Source organism: Capricornis sumatraensis, chromosome 2, assembly GCF_032405125.1.
Source record: "Capricornis sumatraensis isolate serow.1 chromosome 2, serow.2, whole genome shotgun sequence".
Taxonomy (NCBI): Eukaryota; Metazoa; Chordata; class Mammalia; order Artiodactyla; family Bovidae; genus Capricornis; species Capricornis sumatraensis.
The window spans coordinates 82,157,896-82,173,487 of record NC_091070.1 but is presented as its reverse complement, the minus strand read 5'-3'; the positions used below and the strand labels follow the sequence as shown (position 1 = coordinate 82,173,487).

The window sequence follows — 15,592 nt, the reverse complement described above, 5'->3', positions numbered from 1 at the left end:
GCTCATGGACTAGAAACAACAAAGGAAGCATTGTTATAACTCATTCTGAATATTTTTTAATAGACTGTCCAGTGGTTGTTGGACTCTGGGTAAGTTTCAAATGGCATCAGGGGTAAAAACTCAGGTTGTTAAAGGCCGACTGTGGGTGGTCTGGGATGTGGTGACCAATAATAATTTTGTAAATGGGACAAGGTTTGCACTGGAGAACATTCACATAGAAGCACAGAAGAGTGGGGAAGGATTTCCAGGCCCAGAACGAGTGTCAGATTGGGTGAAAAGAGAAGTGAGGGAATTAGGAATGGATCGCGGGGGCCTGTGGTCATGCCACCGTGTCCCTCAGGGGCTCTCTGCTCCCCACGTGGTTCCTAGATCTGAGGGGCCCCGGGGCTCTTATGTCTGCCTTCCCCTGGGTGATTTATAGACAGGAAGCCCAGTTTCATACGTAGGGAAGGGGTAAGGGCTGATGGCGTAAATGGACGGAGCAGATACCTTCATGGACCAAACAGGGCCCGCCCTTGCAGGAGTGACTCAGAGAACGCCTAGCTAGCAGGACCTCAGAGATCAGCTGTGATTCCAACCTTCAGAGAATGCCTAGCTAGCAGGACCTCAGAGATCAGCTGTGATTCCAACCTTCAGAGAATGCCTAGCTAGCAGGACCTCAGAGATCAGCTGTGATTCCAACCTTCAGAGAAAGCCTAGCTAGCACGACCTCAGAGATAGCTGTGATTCCAACCTTCAGAGAAAGCCTAGCTAGCACGACCTCAGAGATCAGCTGTGATTCCAACCTCCTGCCTCTCCAGATGAAGATATCGGAGGCTATGAGATTGAGGGACTTGCTCCAGGTGACATGGCTGGTCAACAGGAGAACCCCTTTATAAAGCAGTAGAGATGGAAACATCAAAACATGACCCTGTCTCCTTGCCTGGCTCATATTTTCACTTCAGATTCCTGTTCAACAGCTTTATTTAGCCCACCACCCTGCTTCCCACCAGGAAAGCCATGGGTACAAAGGATTTTGTGCTCCAAAGCCAATAGGGAGGGAATTAGCCTGCCACTGCGTACTGGCTTGTTTTGTATTCTTGTCCCAGACAGTGCCGTGGCTGACTTCCACGGCCCTATGCAGCTTTTATCATGGGTTTCTTAAGAGAATAGGACCCAGGAGACACTTTCCTTATTCCGTACCTGTATTTCTCACCCCATCTCTCTGTGATTCTGGAGCTTTCCATGGGTGAGAGGGGATGGGACCCAGAGAGTCAATAAGAGAGAGGGTTGGGGCAGACCTCCCTGAGCCAGGCTCACAGGCCAGGCAGAGGACTTCAGAGGCGCCTAGAAGAGCTGCTGGCACCTCCGAAGTCTGGCCCTTCCTTCACGACTCTGTCTCGCCACCTAGTGTTCAAAGGGTGTCTCTGCGGTATAAACCTAAGTGTCTCTTGGACATTTGGAGGTCTGTGCACAAAATCTAAGTCGTGGAGAAGACGGTGGGGAGCCAACAGAAAGGTTCGCTACCATTGCTCCCGTCTTTCCATTTGGAACTTATAAAATCTTGACTTTCAGCCTAGTTTTCTTCCGAATCTCTCAAAGACTGTGTTCCTCATTCTTCAAAAGCAAATAGCAAAAAGCCATCTGAAAATAGCTTTCATTTAGTCTGTCACTGGCCCACTGTTATTATTAGATATAAATCAATCCACTTATGTATAGTTAATGCCACTTACACTACTGAGCCCAGAGTCAGCCGGAAAGGGATGTGCTTGTGTACCAGTGCGGTGACATTGACCTCTGTGTTGTCAGATGATACACCAGCAGCCTAACCCAGGAGTCCACTACGAGTACGTTATCATGGGGAACAACGCCATCAGCCCACAGGTGCCACCTCACAGGAGGCCAGGTAAGACTTCTTGTTTTGCTGCCAATCATTCCAGATCATTTCCTTTTAAAGCCCTTTCTCTCTTCTTCTTGTATATCTGCCCTCTGTCTCTTAGTTAACACAGCGAAAATTCATGGACACATACTTCAGAGTCAGTGGGCCCTGGTATCAGAGGATGCTTCAGCATTCGCCTGAACTTTCTCTGAGAGTGTTCCATTCACTTGATTTACACGTGAAGTGAACAGAACTTCCCTGGTGGTAGGTAGCTAAGAATCCACCTGCCACTGCAGTTTGATCCCTGATCCAGGAAGATCCCACGTGTCACGGAGCAATGGAACCCATGCACCACAACTGCTGAGCCTGTGCTGTGACGCCCAGGAACCGCAACAAGAGAAGCTATCGCGTTGAGAAGCCCGCACACTGCAACTGGAGAGGAGCCCACACAGCGACAGAGACCTAGTGCAGCCAAAAATAAAATTAATCACATTTTTTTAAAACTGAAGAAAACCCAAAGTGAACATTCTCAGCCTGCCTTTCAGTTCAACATCTTGAATTGTCTTATGTATTAGATTCCTGTTGCTGCTGCAACAAGTGGCCTCAAACTGAGGAGCATAAAACAATAACAAATTTACTATCCTATAGTTCTGGAGGTCAGAATTCCAAAATGGGTTTTGCTGGGCAGAAATCCGGGTGTTGGTGAGCTATGCATCCTCTGCAAGCTCTGAGAAAGAACTGATTTCCTTGCCTTTTTCAAATTCAAGAGGCCGCTTTCGTTCCTGGGTTCGTGGCCCCTTCTTCCATCTTCAGAGCCAGCCAAGCAACACTTTTAGATCTCTCTCTGCCTCTGACCGTCTCCTGCCGTCACATCTCCTTCTCTGACGCTCACCCTCCTCCCTCTTTCTTATAAGGGCCCGTCTGGTTACACTGAGCTCAGCCAGATAAATCTCTCCACCTCAAAACCCAGGATAGCTTAATTATATCTGCAAAGTCCCTTTTGCCGCATTAAACAAACACATGCCAGTTCCAGGGATTAGGACCCAGACACCTTCAGTGGGCCATTGTTCTCTTTACCACATGCCTTTTCTCTTGGTCGCCTTCGGCTTCCACTGACACAGCTTTGACCTATAAGAAAAGCATCATGGGTTCACATCTAACAGTTGACCTCTTCCCAGTGGACTCTGCTGAGACACAGAGCTGGCAGCTCTGCTTGGCTGCTGCTGGACGTGTCACAGCTCCTGGCTGATACTTCTTCACCAAACGGTGATGGAGCCTGCCACCCAAATGGAGACTGTCTTTTCTGTCTTTCAAACAGAAAGGTCTGCAGAAATATTCATAATAATTGCTCACACAGACTGAGTCCTCACTAGGTGCCAGACACTGCTGAGCTCTTCATATACACTAACTCATCAATTCTCACAAGTATACTCAGAGGAAGGAACTATCATTAGCCCCATTTTAAGAGTAAGGAAATAGAAGCTTAGAGAGACTGAGTTACATCCTGGACCTCAGGCCAGCCTGGGTCACTAGCCCCTGTGCTTGTTATACTGCCTAGAGGTGACCTGGTCCAACATCTGTCCTAGGAAGTGAGGGGACAGACATGAGACCCCATCCATCCATCCTTCCCTGGGCTGTTGATTGGATAACCGGGTCATCTGTCCCATATGGAGGAGGAGTCACCTGGGCTTCCTGAGCACAACAGCCTGGTGTTTGCCTGGCATGGGGGGTATGTGTGTTGTCCAAACTCCAAGTCAGCACACTCAGCCTGAAAGAATTTTTAAGCCATTTCCAGGAGTAATATACAGCCTGAGAAACCAAGTTCAGATGGCAAAATATTGAGATTACTGATACTGACTTATAGGGGCAACTAGATAGACTATTTGAAATCATATAGGATGATGGTGATTGATAGCAAGCCTAATGGGTCTCAGTTTATGGGTAGCATGTGGTCCTGGGATCAGCTGCCTGGGACAGAGCAGGCTAGAAGGGCTCAGCCATAAAACACTGATGAGGAGAGGCAAGCTGGAGCAGGCTTCATCCTCCATATCAACAGGGACAGGAGGCCAGAGCTTGAATTCAACTCTACCTCTTTTTTGCTGTGCATCTTCATGCAAGAGAGCAACTTCTCTGAGCACATTCACAATCCACAGAATAGAAAGGGAGAAAATGTACATTCAAAGGCTTTATTTAGGAGGGGAAAGGTAGTGAAAGAATTAGGTGTCCATCCTAGCACAGTGCCCAGGGCATATAAGACACACAAAAGATCTCAAAAGGTTTTATCTGATAACATTTGCACAGTCTTATTTATACCAATTTACTGGTCTTGATTCTATTAGTTTAATTTGCATATAGTATTTCAAACCATGAAGTATTCTAAGTAGCCAACTAAATAAGAAAGTGCTGATGAAAGAGGAGAGAAAGCTCTAAGTTTTAACTGCATTTTATAGTAACCCTAGAATTTGCCTCCTTATTTGATATTAAACTAATGAATGCTTGAACACTATTCAATCAAAATAGAAATATGTAAAGTAAAATGCAACTGCTCCACAATTGCCAAGACCTGAAAGCAACCAAGATGTCTTTCAGTAAGTGAATTTGGATAAAAGGACTGTGACACATCCAGACGACGGAATAGTATCCAGTGCTAAAAAGGAATGAGCTATCAAGCCAGGAAAAGACATACATGAACCTTAGCTGCATGTTACCAAGTGAAGGAAGCCAGTCTGAAGAGTCTGCATACTGTGTGGTTCCAAGCACGTATGGATGACTGTCTGCAAAAGCTGTAACTGTGGAGACAGTAAACAGATCAGTGGTTTCCGGGGGTTACCAGGGAGGGAGGGATGAATAGGCAGAGGATTTTAGGGCAGCAAAACTATTCTGTGTGATACTGCAGAGGTTGACAGATGTCGCACATTTGTCAAAACCCACAAAATGTAGAACACCAAGAGTGAACCCTAATGTAACCCATGGACTTTGGATATGTCGAGTGTAGTTTCATCAGTTTTAACAAGTGTACCACTCTGATGTGGGATGTTGACGGGGGAGGCTGGGGGGCGGGCAGGAGAAAGAAGGGAACTCTCTGCGCTTCCTACTCAGTTTTGCTGTAAACCTAAAACTGTTTGCCATGCTGTGCCTAGTCACCGTGTCCAACTCTTTGCAACGCTATGGACTGCAGCCTGCCAGGCTCCTCTGTCCATGGGGTTCTCCAGGCAAGAATGGTGGAGTGAGTTGCCATGCCCTCCTCCAGGGATCTTCCTGACCCAGGGACTGAATTCGTGTCTCCTCCGTCTCCTGCATTGGCAGGCGGGTTCTATATGTGTACAGTACGTGTGTACTCAGTCATGTCCATCTCTTTGCAACCCCATGGACTGACTGTAGCCTGCCAGGCTGCTCTGTCCATGGGGATTCTTCCCAACCCAGGAATTGAACCCGTGTCTTCCTAGGTTGGGAAGATCCCCTGGAGGAGGGCATGGCAACTATAGGTATATAGTTGGGCATATATACCTATATGTGTGTATATATACACACACACACATATATATATTAAGTCTATTTATTAAAAAAACAAAAACAAAAACGTAGTATTCCCAGATTCATACCTTGCCCAGCTTCCCATATGCAATCTCTCTTAACAATTTGGAGGGACTCTGTCCAGCCCTCTTTGTGCACGTACAAACATGTTCAAGCCGATTTGAATTTTTGTCTACCATCTAAGTATACCAGGGACATCACATGCCAGTCTTTTCTTTAAGTCAACATAAAACTAACCTGAATTTGAAACTTCCTTGAAACTGGTAGAAAATTCTGTCCTAATCAATCTAGAGGCTCCCCCACACACCGTAGATACGAGGAAAGTTTCCTGCCTGGCAGGTCTGTGGTGCTCAGGAAATGCAAGACCTCAGACGCCTGCTTCTCCATCTCTCTCTGACTGTCTCTCTTAGAAAGTGCTCTCCACTTTTTTCTCCTCCTTCCCCTGGGCCAGCTCTTCTGGAACCTGCTATCCTTACTGGAAGCTCAGGTTTTTGCTATGGGAAAGAAGAGCTGTTGACTTCTAGTAGCTTTTGCCTTCTCTCCTACAAAAAGCTCAGGCAAGAAAATCCAACAATTTAGCCACTTGGACTGGGAGAGGAGGAGGAGAAACAGAGATAAAGAACAAAACACAAATTAATCTCTCAAAAAGTGTCCTGCCACATCTGCGTATGTGTATACAAACTGAATTCTGTCATGCTTTATTCTTTCACCAAACAACCTGTCAGTCATGACGTGTATTTGCTTCATTCTTTTCTTAAAAATTACATAGGATTTCATTCATGGCTGTAGCATAATTTCTTTTAACTAGTACCACTGGGTCAGGAAGATCCCCTGGAGGATGGCCTGGCAACTCACTCCAGATTCTCGCCTGCAGAATCCCAAGGACAGAGACGCCAGGTGGGCTACAATAGGATCGCAAAGAGTTGGACACAACTGAAGCAACTTAGCACACGTGCACGCACTGGTGGACATTTCAATTCATTCTACTGTTTTGGTGTTTCAAATTAGTAACCATACTTGTACATGCAGCTCTATGTAAAAGAATGGGAATATCTGCATGACAATTGTCCTAGAAATTGAACGGCTAGGTCAAGAGATATCTTGCCAAGTTGCTCTCTAAAGCTTTGCATCTATTTGCAGGCTCACCCAGTGTGAGAAGGTGAGTTTTACAGCACCTGCAATGAGAGGTTTAGGGATTTAAAGGTTTCCAGAGTTTCTCACCTTTATTGTTAGATAAATAGAATTGCTGTTGTTGCTTTCTCGTGTAGTTCTTTAATTAGAAATGAAGGTGAGCACTGTTGTATGGCTTTTGGTCGTGTGTAGTTCACTCCAGTACTCTTGCCTGGAAAATCCCATAGACAGAGGAGTCTGATGGGCTGCAGTTCATGGGGTCGCTAAGAGTCAGACACGACTGAGCGACTTCACTTTCACTTTTCACTTTCATGCTTTGGAGGAGGAAATGGCAATCCACTCCAGTATTCTTGCCTAGAGAATCCCAGGGATGGGGGAGCCTGGTGGGCTGCCATCTATGGGGTCGCACAGAGTTGGACACGACTGAAGGACTGAAGCAACTTAGCAGTAACAGCAGCAGTTCTTTTTGCATGAAAAGAAAAGAAATTGCCTCTCCTGGGTCCTTGCTCACTTTCCCTTCTGTGATGTTCATCTTTTCCTCATTCGTTTTTAATAATATTTTAATATTAGGGAAATTAACATCTACTTATTTTAGACACATGTGCTTTGAGTTAGAAATGATCTCACGCTACCTGATTTCTAATGCTGGATCATTTCCTCTTGACAACTCACCATACAAACCCATCTTCTGTGGTGTGTGCACTCGCCTCTCCTAGGGGAGCCCGTCAATGGCCAGCTGGTACCAGAAGGGAGGAGCCAGCAGGAGGGAAAAGAGAAAGAGGGGGACCAGGAGAAGGCAGATGTGCGCGGCGGGACACCTGAAATGTTCACGTTGGAATCAGCACAGACCTTCCCGGTCAGGCAGCCAGACAGATTCTCTCTCCACCGGCCGGACAGTGTGGTGCCACCAGCTCCGCAGCCCCCTCGGCAGAGCCGGGATCACAACTGGAAGCAGCTGGGGACCACAGAGTGCTCGACAACCTGCGGGAAAGGTAAGCGCATGTGAGGGCTAGGAAGGCCTCTGCAGACCCCCAGGCGGGAGTGGGGAACATACAGGTGGGCCCCAGGCATGCGGCAAGCCCTTCTCTCCTTGAGCCTGATTGCAGGATGGCTCGCTGTGGATTCTGTGTTAGGGGGTCCCCAAGACCTGATGATCCACTGGAAGGACCTGGAAAACTCAGAAAAGCTGCTGTGCTCGTGGTTATGATTTATTACAGTGAAAGGCTACAAATTAGCATCAGCAAAAGGAAAAGCACATGTGACAAAGTCCAGGAGACACCAAGCCAAGTGCCAGCCTCCAGGTGTCCCCTAGGGCCCAGTAGAGTGACACAGGGCTACATTTGATTAAGCCAGCAATGTTATAGATAAGCCTAGTATTGCCAACCAGAGAAGCTCACTCCAGCTTTGATTTCCAAGGGATTTATTGGGGTTCAATCATGCAGACATGCATCTCCCACATTAGCTATGCAGCCTCTAGCACTCCAGAGGTCAAACTATGACTTAAGGCATGCAAAAACAGGCATTCATATAAATCACATTGTTGCCATAGACCAGATTGCCAAAAGGATACAGAGCAACCCAAGATGTCCAGCATAGAATAACTCTCATCAGCAGAGTATTCCAGGGGCTCTGAGGTTATCTCCAGCCTCAGTCAAGGGCCAGTCCCGGACACAGGTCTTTCCTTGGAACGTGCAGGGTCTGAGCAACCCAAGCCTGCTGAGTTAACCCTTTCCTGCACAGGACATTCATTACTAATCAGAGAATACACTCACCTAGTTCAAGATTTACAAGTTGATGTACAAGGCAAGGTCATCATGGAACACTTATACAAATGTCATTGGAAAGTCATTCTCAGCTCTAAGGATTTCAGAAGAAAAAAGTGCTTTTGGAGCTTCCAAGCTTAGTTAGCTAGCTCCTATACTCACCAACATTCACAACTCCCTTCCTCCTCTTCAGTAATTTCTTGATCTTGTATTTATCCCATTATTTTAATCCCCATCAACTAAGACCACCAGGAACAAGACTGCAGCCCAGCAAAGTCAGTTTATGCAGCGAGGGGGACTACACACCAGAGGGAGTTTACAGCATTTCTCCAATGGAAAGAAAAGATCCAGTAATAGGATTTGGGATGAAGGGTGGAGTTTTGGTGAAATTTAAATTGGGTGTGAGGTGATACCTCATTGTAGCTTTGACTTGCATTTCTCTAATAATTAGTGATGTATGAGCATGTTTTCATTGGTTGGCCATCTCTGTGTCTTCTTTGGAGAAATGCCTATTTAGGGCTTCCACCCGTTTTTTGGTCAGGTTGTTTGTTTTTTGATATTGAGCCACATGAACCATTTGTATATTTTGGAGATTAACCCTTTGTCAGTTGCTTTGTTTGCAAATATTTTCTCCCACTTTTAGGGCTATCTTTTCTTCTTGTTTATGGCTTCTTTTACTGTGCAAAATCTTTTCAGTTTAGTTAGATCCCATTTGCTAATTTTTGTTTTTATTTTCATTACTCTAGGAGGTGGGTCAAAAAAGATCCTGCTGCGACTTATGTCGAAGAGTGTTCTGCCTGTGTTTTCCTCTAAGAGTTTTATAGTGTCTGGCCTTATTTAGGCCTTTAATCCATTTTTAGTTTATTTTTGCATATGGTGTTGGAGAATGTTCTAATTTCATTCTTTTACACATAGCTGTCCAGTTTTCCCAACACCTCTTCTTGAAGAGGCTGTCTTTTCCATTGCATAGTCTCACCTCCTTCATCATAGATTAGATGACCGTACGTGTATGGGTTTTTCTCTGGCTTTCTATCCTGTCCCATTGATCTATATATTTCTGTTTTTGTGCCATGAGTGGACCTAGAAACTGTTGTACAAAGTGAAGTAAGTCAGAAAGAGAAAGACAAATGTCTATTAACACATATCTGCAGAATCTAGAAAGATGGTGTAGATGATCTTATTTGCAAAGCAGAAATAAAGGCACAGACACAAGAGAACAGATGTATGGGCACCAGAGGGGAAGAAGGGGAAGAACTGGGAGACTGAGGCTGACACATTTGCACTGCCAAGTATGAAATAGATAACTAATGGGAACCTACTCTGTAGCACAGAGAATTCTACTCAGTGCCCTGTGGTGGCCTAAATGTCCACCTCAGTGGGAAGGAAATCCAAAAAAGAGGGGATATGTGTATACATAGAGCTGATTCATTTTGCCGTGGAGTAGAAACTAACACGGCATTTAAAGCAACTATTTGTTGTTCGGTCACTCAGTCGTATCCAACTCTTTGAGACCCCATGAACCGCAGCATGCCAGGCTTCCTTGTCCTTCACCATCTCCCAGAGTTTGCTGAAACTCATGTCCATTGAGTCTGTGATGCCATCCAACCATCTCATTCTCTGTTGTCCCCTTCTCCTCCTGCCCTCAATCTTTCCCAGCATCAGAGTCTTTTCCAGTGAGTCAGTTTATTGCATCAGGTGACCAAAGTATTGGAGTTTCAGCATCAGTCCTTCCAATGAATATTCAAGATTGATTTCCTTTAGGATTTACTGGTTTCATCTCCTTGCAGTCCAAGGGACTCTTAACGCTCCAATACAAATTAGTTAGTTAGTTCAGTCTCTCAGTCGTGTCCGACTCTTTGCGACCCCATGAATCGCAGCACGCCAGGCCTCCCTGTCCATCACCAACTCCTGGAGTTCACTCAGACTCACGTCCATCGAGTCAGTGATGCCATCCAGCGATCTCATCCTCTGTCATCCCCTTCTCCTCCTGCCCCTAATCCCTCGCAGCATCAGAGTCTTTTCCAATACAAATTAATGTAAATAAATACAACAAGGTTGTGATAGGCTTGAAGCCAAGCCTGTCTGTGTGTAAAAGAGTCAAGATCATTATCAGTCTGGACTGTGACATGGGCTCACAACCCTGAGTCCTTGAACACTCCAAAGTTAAGACAGATGTGGGGTACGATGTCCAGAAACCCCTGATCTAATGTTCTGCACCTGGGTTGGAAATTGATGCTGCTTCTCTGTCCCAGGTGCCTTAGACCTTCATTTTAAGAGTATGTATAATCTTTAGTCATGATTTCCTCCGTATATATGGTGAGAGCTTCCTGCTTGTAGTGAAGTGCTATTTGTGATCCTAAAACAGCTGTTCTTTGAGGGGAGGTTATCATAGAAACAAAGGCTGTATCTCAGAAAGTTTCTGCAACTGGGAAACTGTGAAGCTTCCAGCGTATTGGTTTGGGGATTTTTTTTTTCCTTTTCTTAAAGAGACTTGTATCTGAGAGCACAAAATTTGGGAACCTTGGCATAATCAACAAGTGGAAAAATCTTTCACAATCACCTCTAAAGCTTTAACTTTTTCATAGGAGCACTGACTTAGTGGCTTTGGAGAATCGAATCTAAGTTTTTGGTTCCTCTTGGGGTCTGGAGCCCTTTCTGTCTGGAACCTTTGCTAGTTCCATGATGCTTTCAGAACTGGAGTGCTGACTTATGTAGGCTTTATTGTGCTTATACTTTATACCTGCACAGAGAACATAAACTGGAGAGTCATTGTACCAACTTCTCTTATAAGCCTTATGAGGGAGAGTAAATGCCTGTTAAATGTGTCTTGACGGAGGCAGAAAGCAAGAGATAATTGTACATTAAGGCCAAAAAGAGTTTAGTGAGGATCTGTCACAGCATCAGTTTGGTGTAGTGAGCAGCGCGAAATGTACTTGACACAGAAACTCAACATCGGCATGTATTAGTCCCTAAATATTCTACCATTTAGGTAGTGGCATGATGCCCGTTCGCCTTCCCTGGTAGCTCAGCTGGTAAAGAATCTGCCTGCAATGCACGAGACCCTGGTTGGATTCCTGGGTCAAGAAGATCCCCTGGAGGAGGGATAGGCTACCCACTCCAGTATTCATGGGCTTCCCTGGTGACTCATATGGTAACGAATCCGCCTGCAATGCACGAGACAGGGGTTCAATCCCTTGGTCAGGAAGATCCTTCCCTGGGTTGGGAAGGTCTCCTGGAGGAGGGCATGGCAAGCCACTCCAGTATTCTTCCCTGGAGAATCCCATGGATGGAGGAGCCTAGCAGGCTATAGTACATGGGGTCGCAAAGAGTCGGACACGACTGAGCGACTAAGCACACGATGCCCGTTAAGGGGCTTCCCTGGTAGCTCAGACAGTAAAGAATCCACCTGAAATGTAGAAGACGGGGGTTCAATCCCTGGAGAAGGGACTGGCAACACACTCCAGTATTGTTGCCTGGAGAATTCCACGGACAGCAGAGCCTGGAGGGCTACAGTCCATGGGGTTGCAAAGTCAGACACAACTGAGCGACTAACATACGTACATGATGCCAGTTAAAGGAACCAAATATACTCAGAACTAGATGAAATCAAGGCAGTTATAAACAGGATAAAAATTGCTGTTGTGTGATTTGATGTCGAGGATGGCAGCTGTAGAAGAGTCTCTTCCATCTCAGCCTTTAAATGTAGCCTGGCCCAGCCTTTCCAGTAAGGTGAGATGTAGGCCTGCTGGAGACCATAAGGCATTGTCTTGTGGGACAAGGACAGAGCCTGTGCCCTTTGCCACCCTGCATGCTGCTCACCAGCCTTGCGTTCACTGGACGGATTCTACTTACTCGTCCAGGTGGTCATCCGATGGTGCCTGTCTATTCTGTCCCAGGCACGATGGAGGGACCCCTTTGCTCCCTCTAAGATTTGCTCCCAGCCAGCGATGGTCTCAGACGTGCAGCGCAGGAAGGCAGGGCAGATGCACAAAAATTTAGCTCATCTCATGGTCCTCAGTGTAGTGATAAGTATGCCGTAACCCAGAAATTCTGAGCCTGCCAGGGCTGTCCATCTCTTTTCTGCAAAAACCCAAGTTCACTTGCTTTGTAATCTCATTGTGTCCCCACAAAAACCCTCTCTAAAACTCTTCTCCAGTCCTTCCTGGCAGCGCTCACCAGACTACACGTGCCTCTCAGGTTAAAATTTCAGCACCATGATAGCATCGTCACAGGAAAGAACTCTGTCACCAGTGGACAAGAGTGACCCATACTCTGCTCAGTCATTGCCCAGACCTCTGTATCTGGTCAAATTCTTGGCTTGGCTCAGTTGATCCCTGAGTTTAAAGACTAAAGTTGTTTACTGTTTTCTTTCTCCTTATTTTGCCTCTCCCTTCACAATGCCTCGCTGACCTCTGCACTGGCCCTTGCCTTCACTGACTTGCCTCATTTTACTGTGGTATGCTCCCCGCTCCAATGGAGTGTACTTCCATTTTGATTAACATGCTCAACGTCCAGCCCAACCAACTGATGCCAGATTTTTCCTGCTGCCTGAAGTCCAGCCAGCACCTGACCTCCCCACCCCATTCTTGCTGGCTAGCACTTAGAGGGCTAATTATGTGGCATTCTTGGACAATGAAGAGGTGCCATTTTGCAGAAATATAAACTGACCTAAAGAAAGAAATCATTTTGGTCATTGGGTCAAGAATTATAGAGCTAGTGTTTTCTCACCGTCAGAGAAAGTGTGCCTCTGAATTTATTTCCTTGGCTAAACTCTGGAACTTGACAATGAACAAATATACTGTATAGGCAGTAAGAAGGTGGAAGGAGACAGGCAGTGGCCATGTGCACACAGCCCCAAGCAGGATCCATATTTCCAAGTCACAGAGTATTCCTAGGGTAACCTGTATTCTTTTAGCTAGGGGCATTCAATTCTCCCCTCATTAATGCCAAGCAGTTGGGGTACTTACTTTTCCTTTCCAGTCCACAAACTTCTAAGTAGAAAAGTTTAACCCACATGGTCTGGAGGGAAAGGGATGGGCTAAATAATAAGATTTTTACTTAATTGCTTAATGGCTGAGTCCCAGTGGGTATCCTGCAAGCTGTGAACTGAATCTTATCCATCTTTATAACTCAGCACAGTGTGGTTAATGTTTGTTGAATTTCATTTAAAAATCTCTTAATGGAAGCAGATTTATCACTGGACAAAATTTAATTCCACAAAAGCTTTTGCTTCCTATTAATTTTATAGCCAGCACTGCTTTTTACTTAGCTAATAACGATACTTAATTGGAAGATTATTTTAAAATAATGGTGTCAAGTTGTAGCTGCATTGTAAATTTTTACAGCAAGAGTAGTTTAAACAAATGATTGTTCTGATTCAAAACTGTCCTACAAACTGTCAGATTTCTTACAAGAACTAGCCTCTGGCTCAGTGTGTCACCCAAGACCAGCCTAAAGGAGCTTTGAAACTCTTTGTGGCTGATGAAGTATTTAGAGACACTTACATTCAAAATTATCCCTCTAGTTACAATTAAAATTATAGCAAGTTGAAATTCAGAAACTCTTAATGCCTGGCCAATTAGCAACAGAACTGAGACAAAGCTGTAGGATAAATGATAGTGTTCTGCCTAGCAGGATTCAGGTACTGGCCTAGACTGGGACTTGGGAGGGTGGGGTGGGAAGACAATTATTTATTAAAAACAAAAAAAAAAGCATCTTATTCCTCAGACACTGAAGTTGTACATTCAGTCAGTTTTAAACACTCATTAGTAATACTTCAGTGGTGCCACCAGGGGGTAGCAGAGAGAGGTAGGCAGAAGTGAATCCACATTTTTTTTTCCCCCCAGTTGAGAGCTAGAAAGTTCACTGAACAAATTCTGACTTTTTCTCCAAAATAGATTATGCTTTGTTAAGTACGAAATACTCAGCTGTGCATTTAAAACAACCTGAGGCCATTAGTAGTTTTTTAGGAAAGAAATAAAAACAAATTTTAGACCTCTGAAAAATACTCGCTCAACGAACTTTTATGAGCACTTATAAACTTGGGCTTCCCTTGTGGCTCAGCTGGTAAAGAATGCACCTGCAGTGCAGGAGATCTGAGTTTGATCCCTGGGTTGGGAAGATCCCCTGGAGAAGAGAACAGCTACCCACTCCAGTATTCTGGCCTAGAGAATTCCATGGACTGTACAGTCCATGGGGTCGAAAAGAGTCGGACACGACTGAGCTACTTTCACTTCACTTCACTTCACTACCCTGCTGTACTGGGGTTACAGGATTGAGCAAGAACTAGTCCTGTCCCCAAGAAGCTCACCGTCTCATAAGAGGCAGACATATACTCAAATAACTAAAATACCATCAGATCAGTACTTTACTAGGGGAATGTGTAAAAATGATTGCAAAGGCAAAGCCAGCTGCTTATCTAGCCTCTCTCGAATCTTATTTCTCTGCCTCAGCCTGACTGTCTCGTCAACATACTTGACACTCACAGGCCAGTTTGCCATGCACTTTTGTTCTAGGTCAACAACCTGAACAGCCTCCTCCCTCCAAGATACACGTGTGCACAGCTACCCAAAATCAACCCTCTCTCAACGATGCCGCTAGATTCCTCGAGGCCTGTTCTCTTTCATGTCTCCAGAAAACCTTCAAGACATTATTATTTGTGTTCATTTTATAATCACTCCCCTACCTAGCAATCTCTCTTGTTGTCTTGAACTCTTAGGAAACGTGTTTTTATCTGCCATTGAACATGTTCAAACCATGTCCCCAAATAGGTCATAAGACCTTTGATGACAGGAACTATTCCTACTGCTCTTTGTTGCCCCCTACAGTGCCTGGGAAAGCCCTTGTGCAGGAAGTGTTGACAACTCAGGGTGGAGGAGTGTGTGTGTGTGAACAGTTCTGTTTCTGAGGCTTCTCTTCATCAGCACCAGGATCTCTGCATGTCTGCATCCAAAGCCCAGTGTTCAAACACTCCTTCTTGTCCTTGCAGGATCACAGTACCCTATTTTTCGCTGTGTGCACAGAAACACTCACGAAGAGGTTCCTGAGAGCTACTGTGACTTGGCCATGAAGCCGACCCCCGAGGAGGAGCCCTGCAACATCTTCCCTTGCCCAGCCTTGTAAGAGGACCTCTCTGTTTTGGTTGTGTGTTTCTGGCTCAGGTTGCTTTTGCATAGGACCCTAGTAGTAAATATAATCTGATTTTTAAATCAGCCTACATCTGATTTAAAAGGAAACTTGATCTGTGCATAAAATGCAGTCTGTTTCGTAAGCATACCTGTCTTTCAGGACTAACACAGGAGCTCGT

At 45.3% G+C, this 15,592-nt stretch overlaps 1 protein-coding gene across 1 annotated transcript in view; it reads left to right on the top strand.

Moving 5' to 3' along the window:
* Positions 1 to 15,592, top strand: part of THSD4 (thrombospondin type 1 domain containing 4) — a 227,558-nt gene that overhangs the window by 196,607 nt on the left and 15,359 nt on the right. The window contains exons 4-6 of the mRNA XM_068966534.1: positions 1,789 to 1,885; positions 7,240 to 7,515; positions 15,275 to 15,404. Of these exons, the coding sequence (XP_068822635.1) occupies positions 1,789 to 1,885; positions 7,240 to 7,515; positions 15,275 to 15,404 (503 nt within the window). The remainder of the gene's footprint in view (positions 1 to 1,788; positions 1,886 to 7,239; positions 7,516 to 15,274; positions 15,405 to 15,592) is intronic.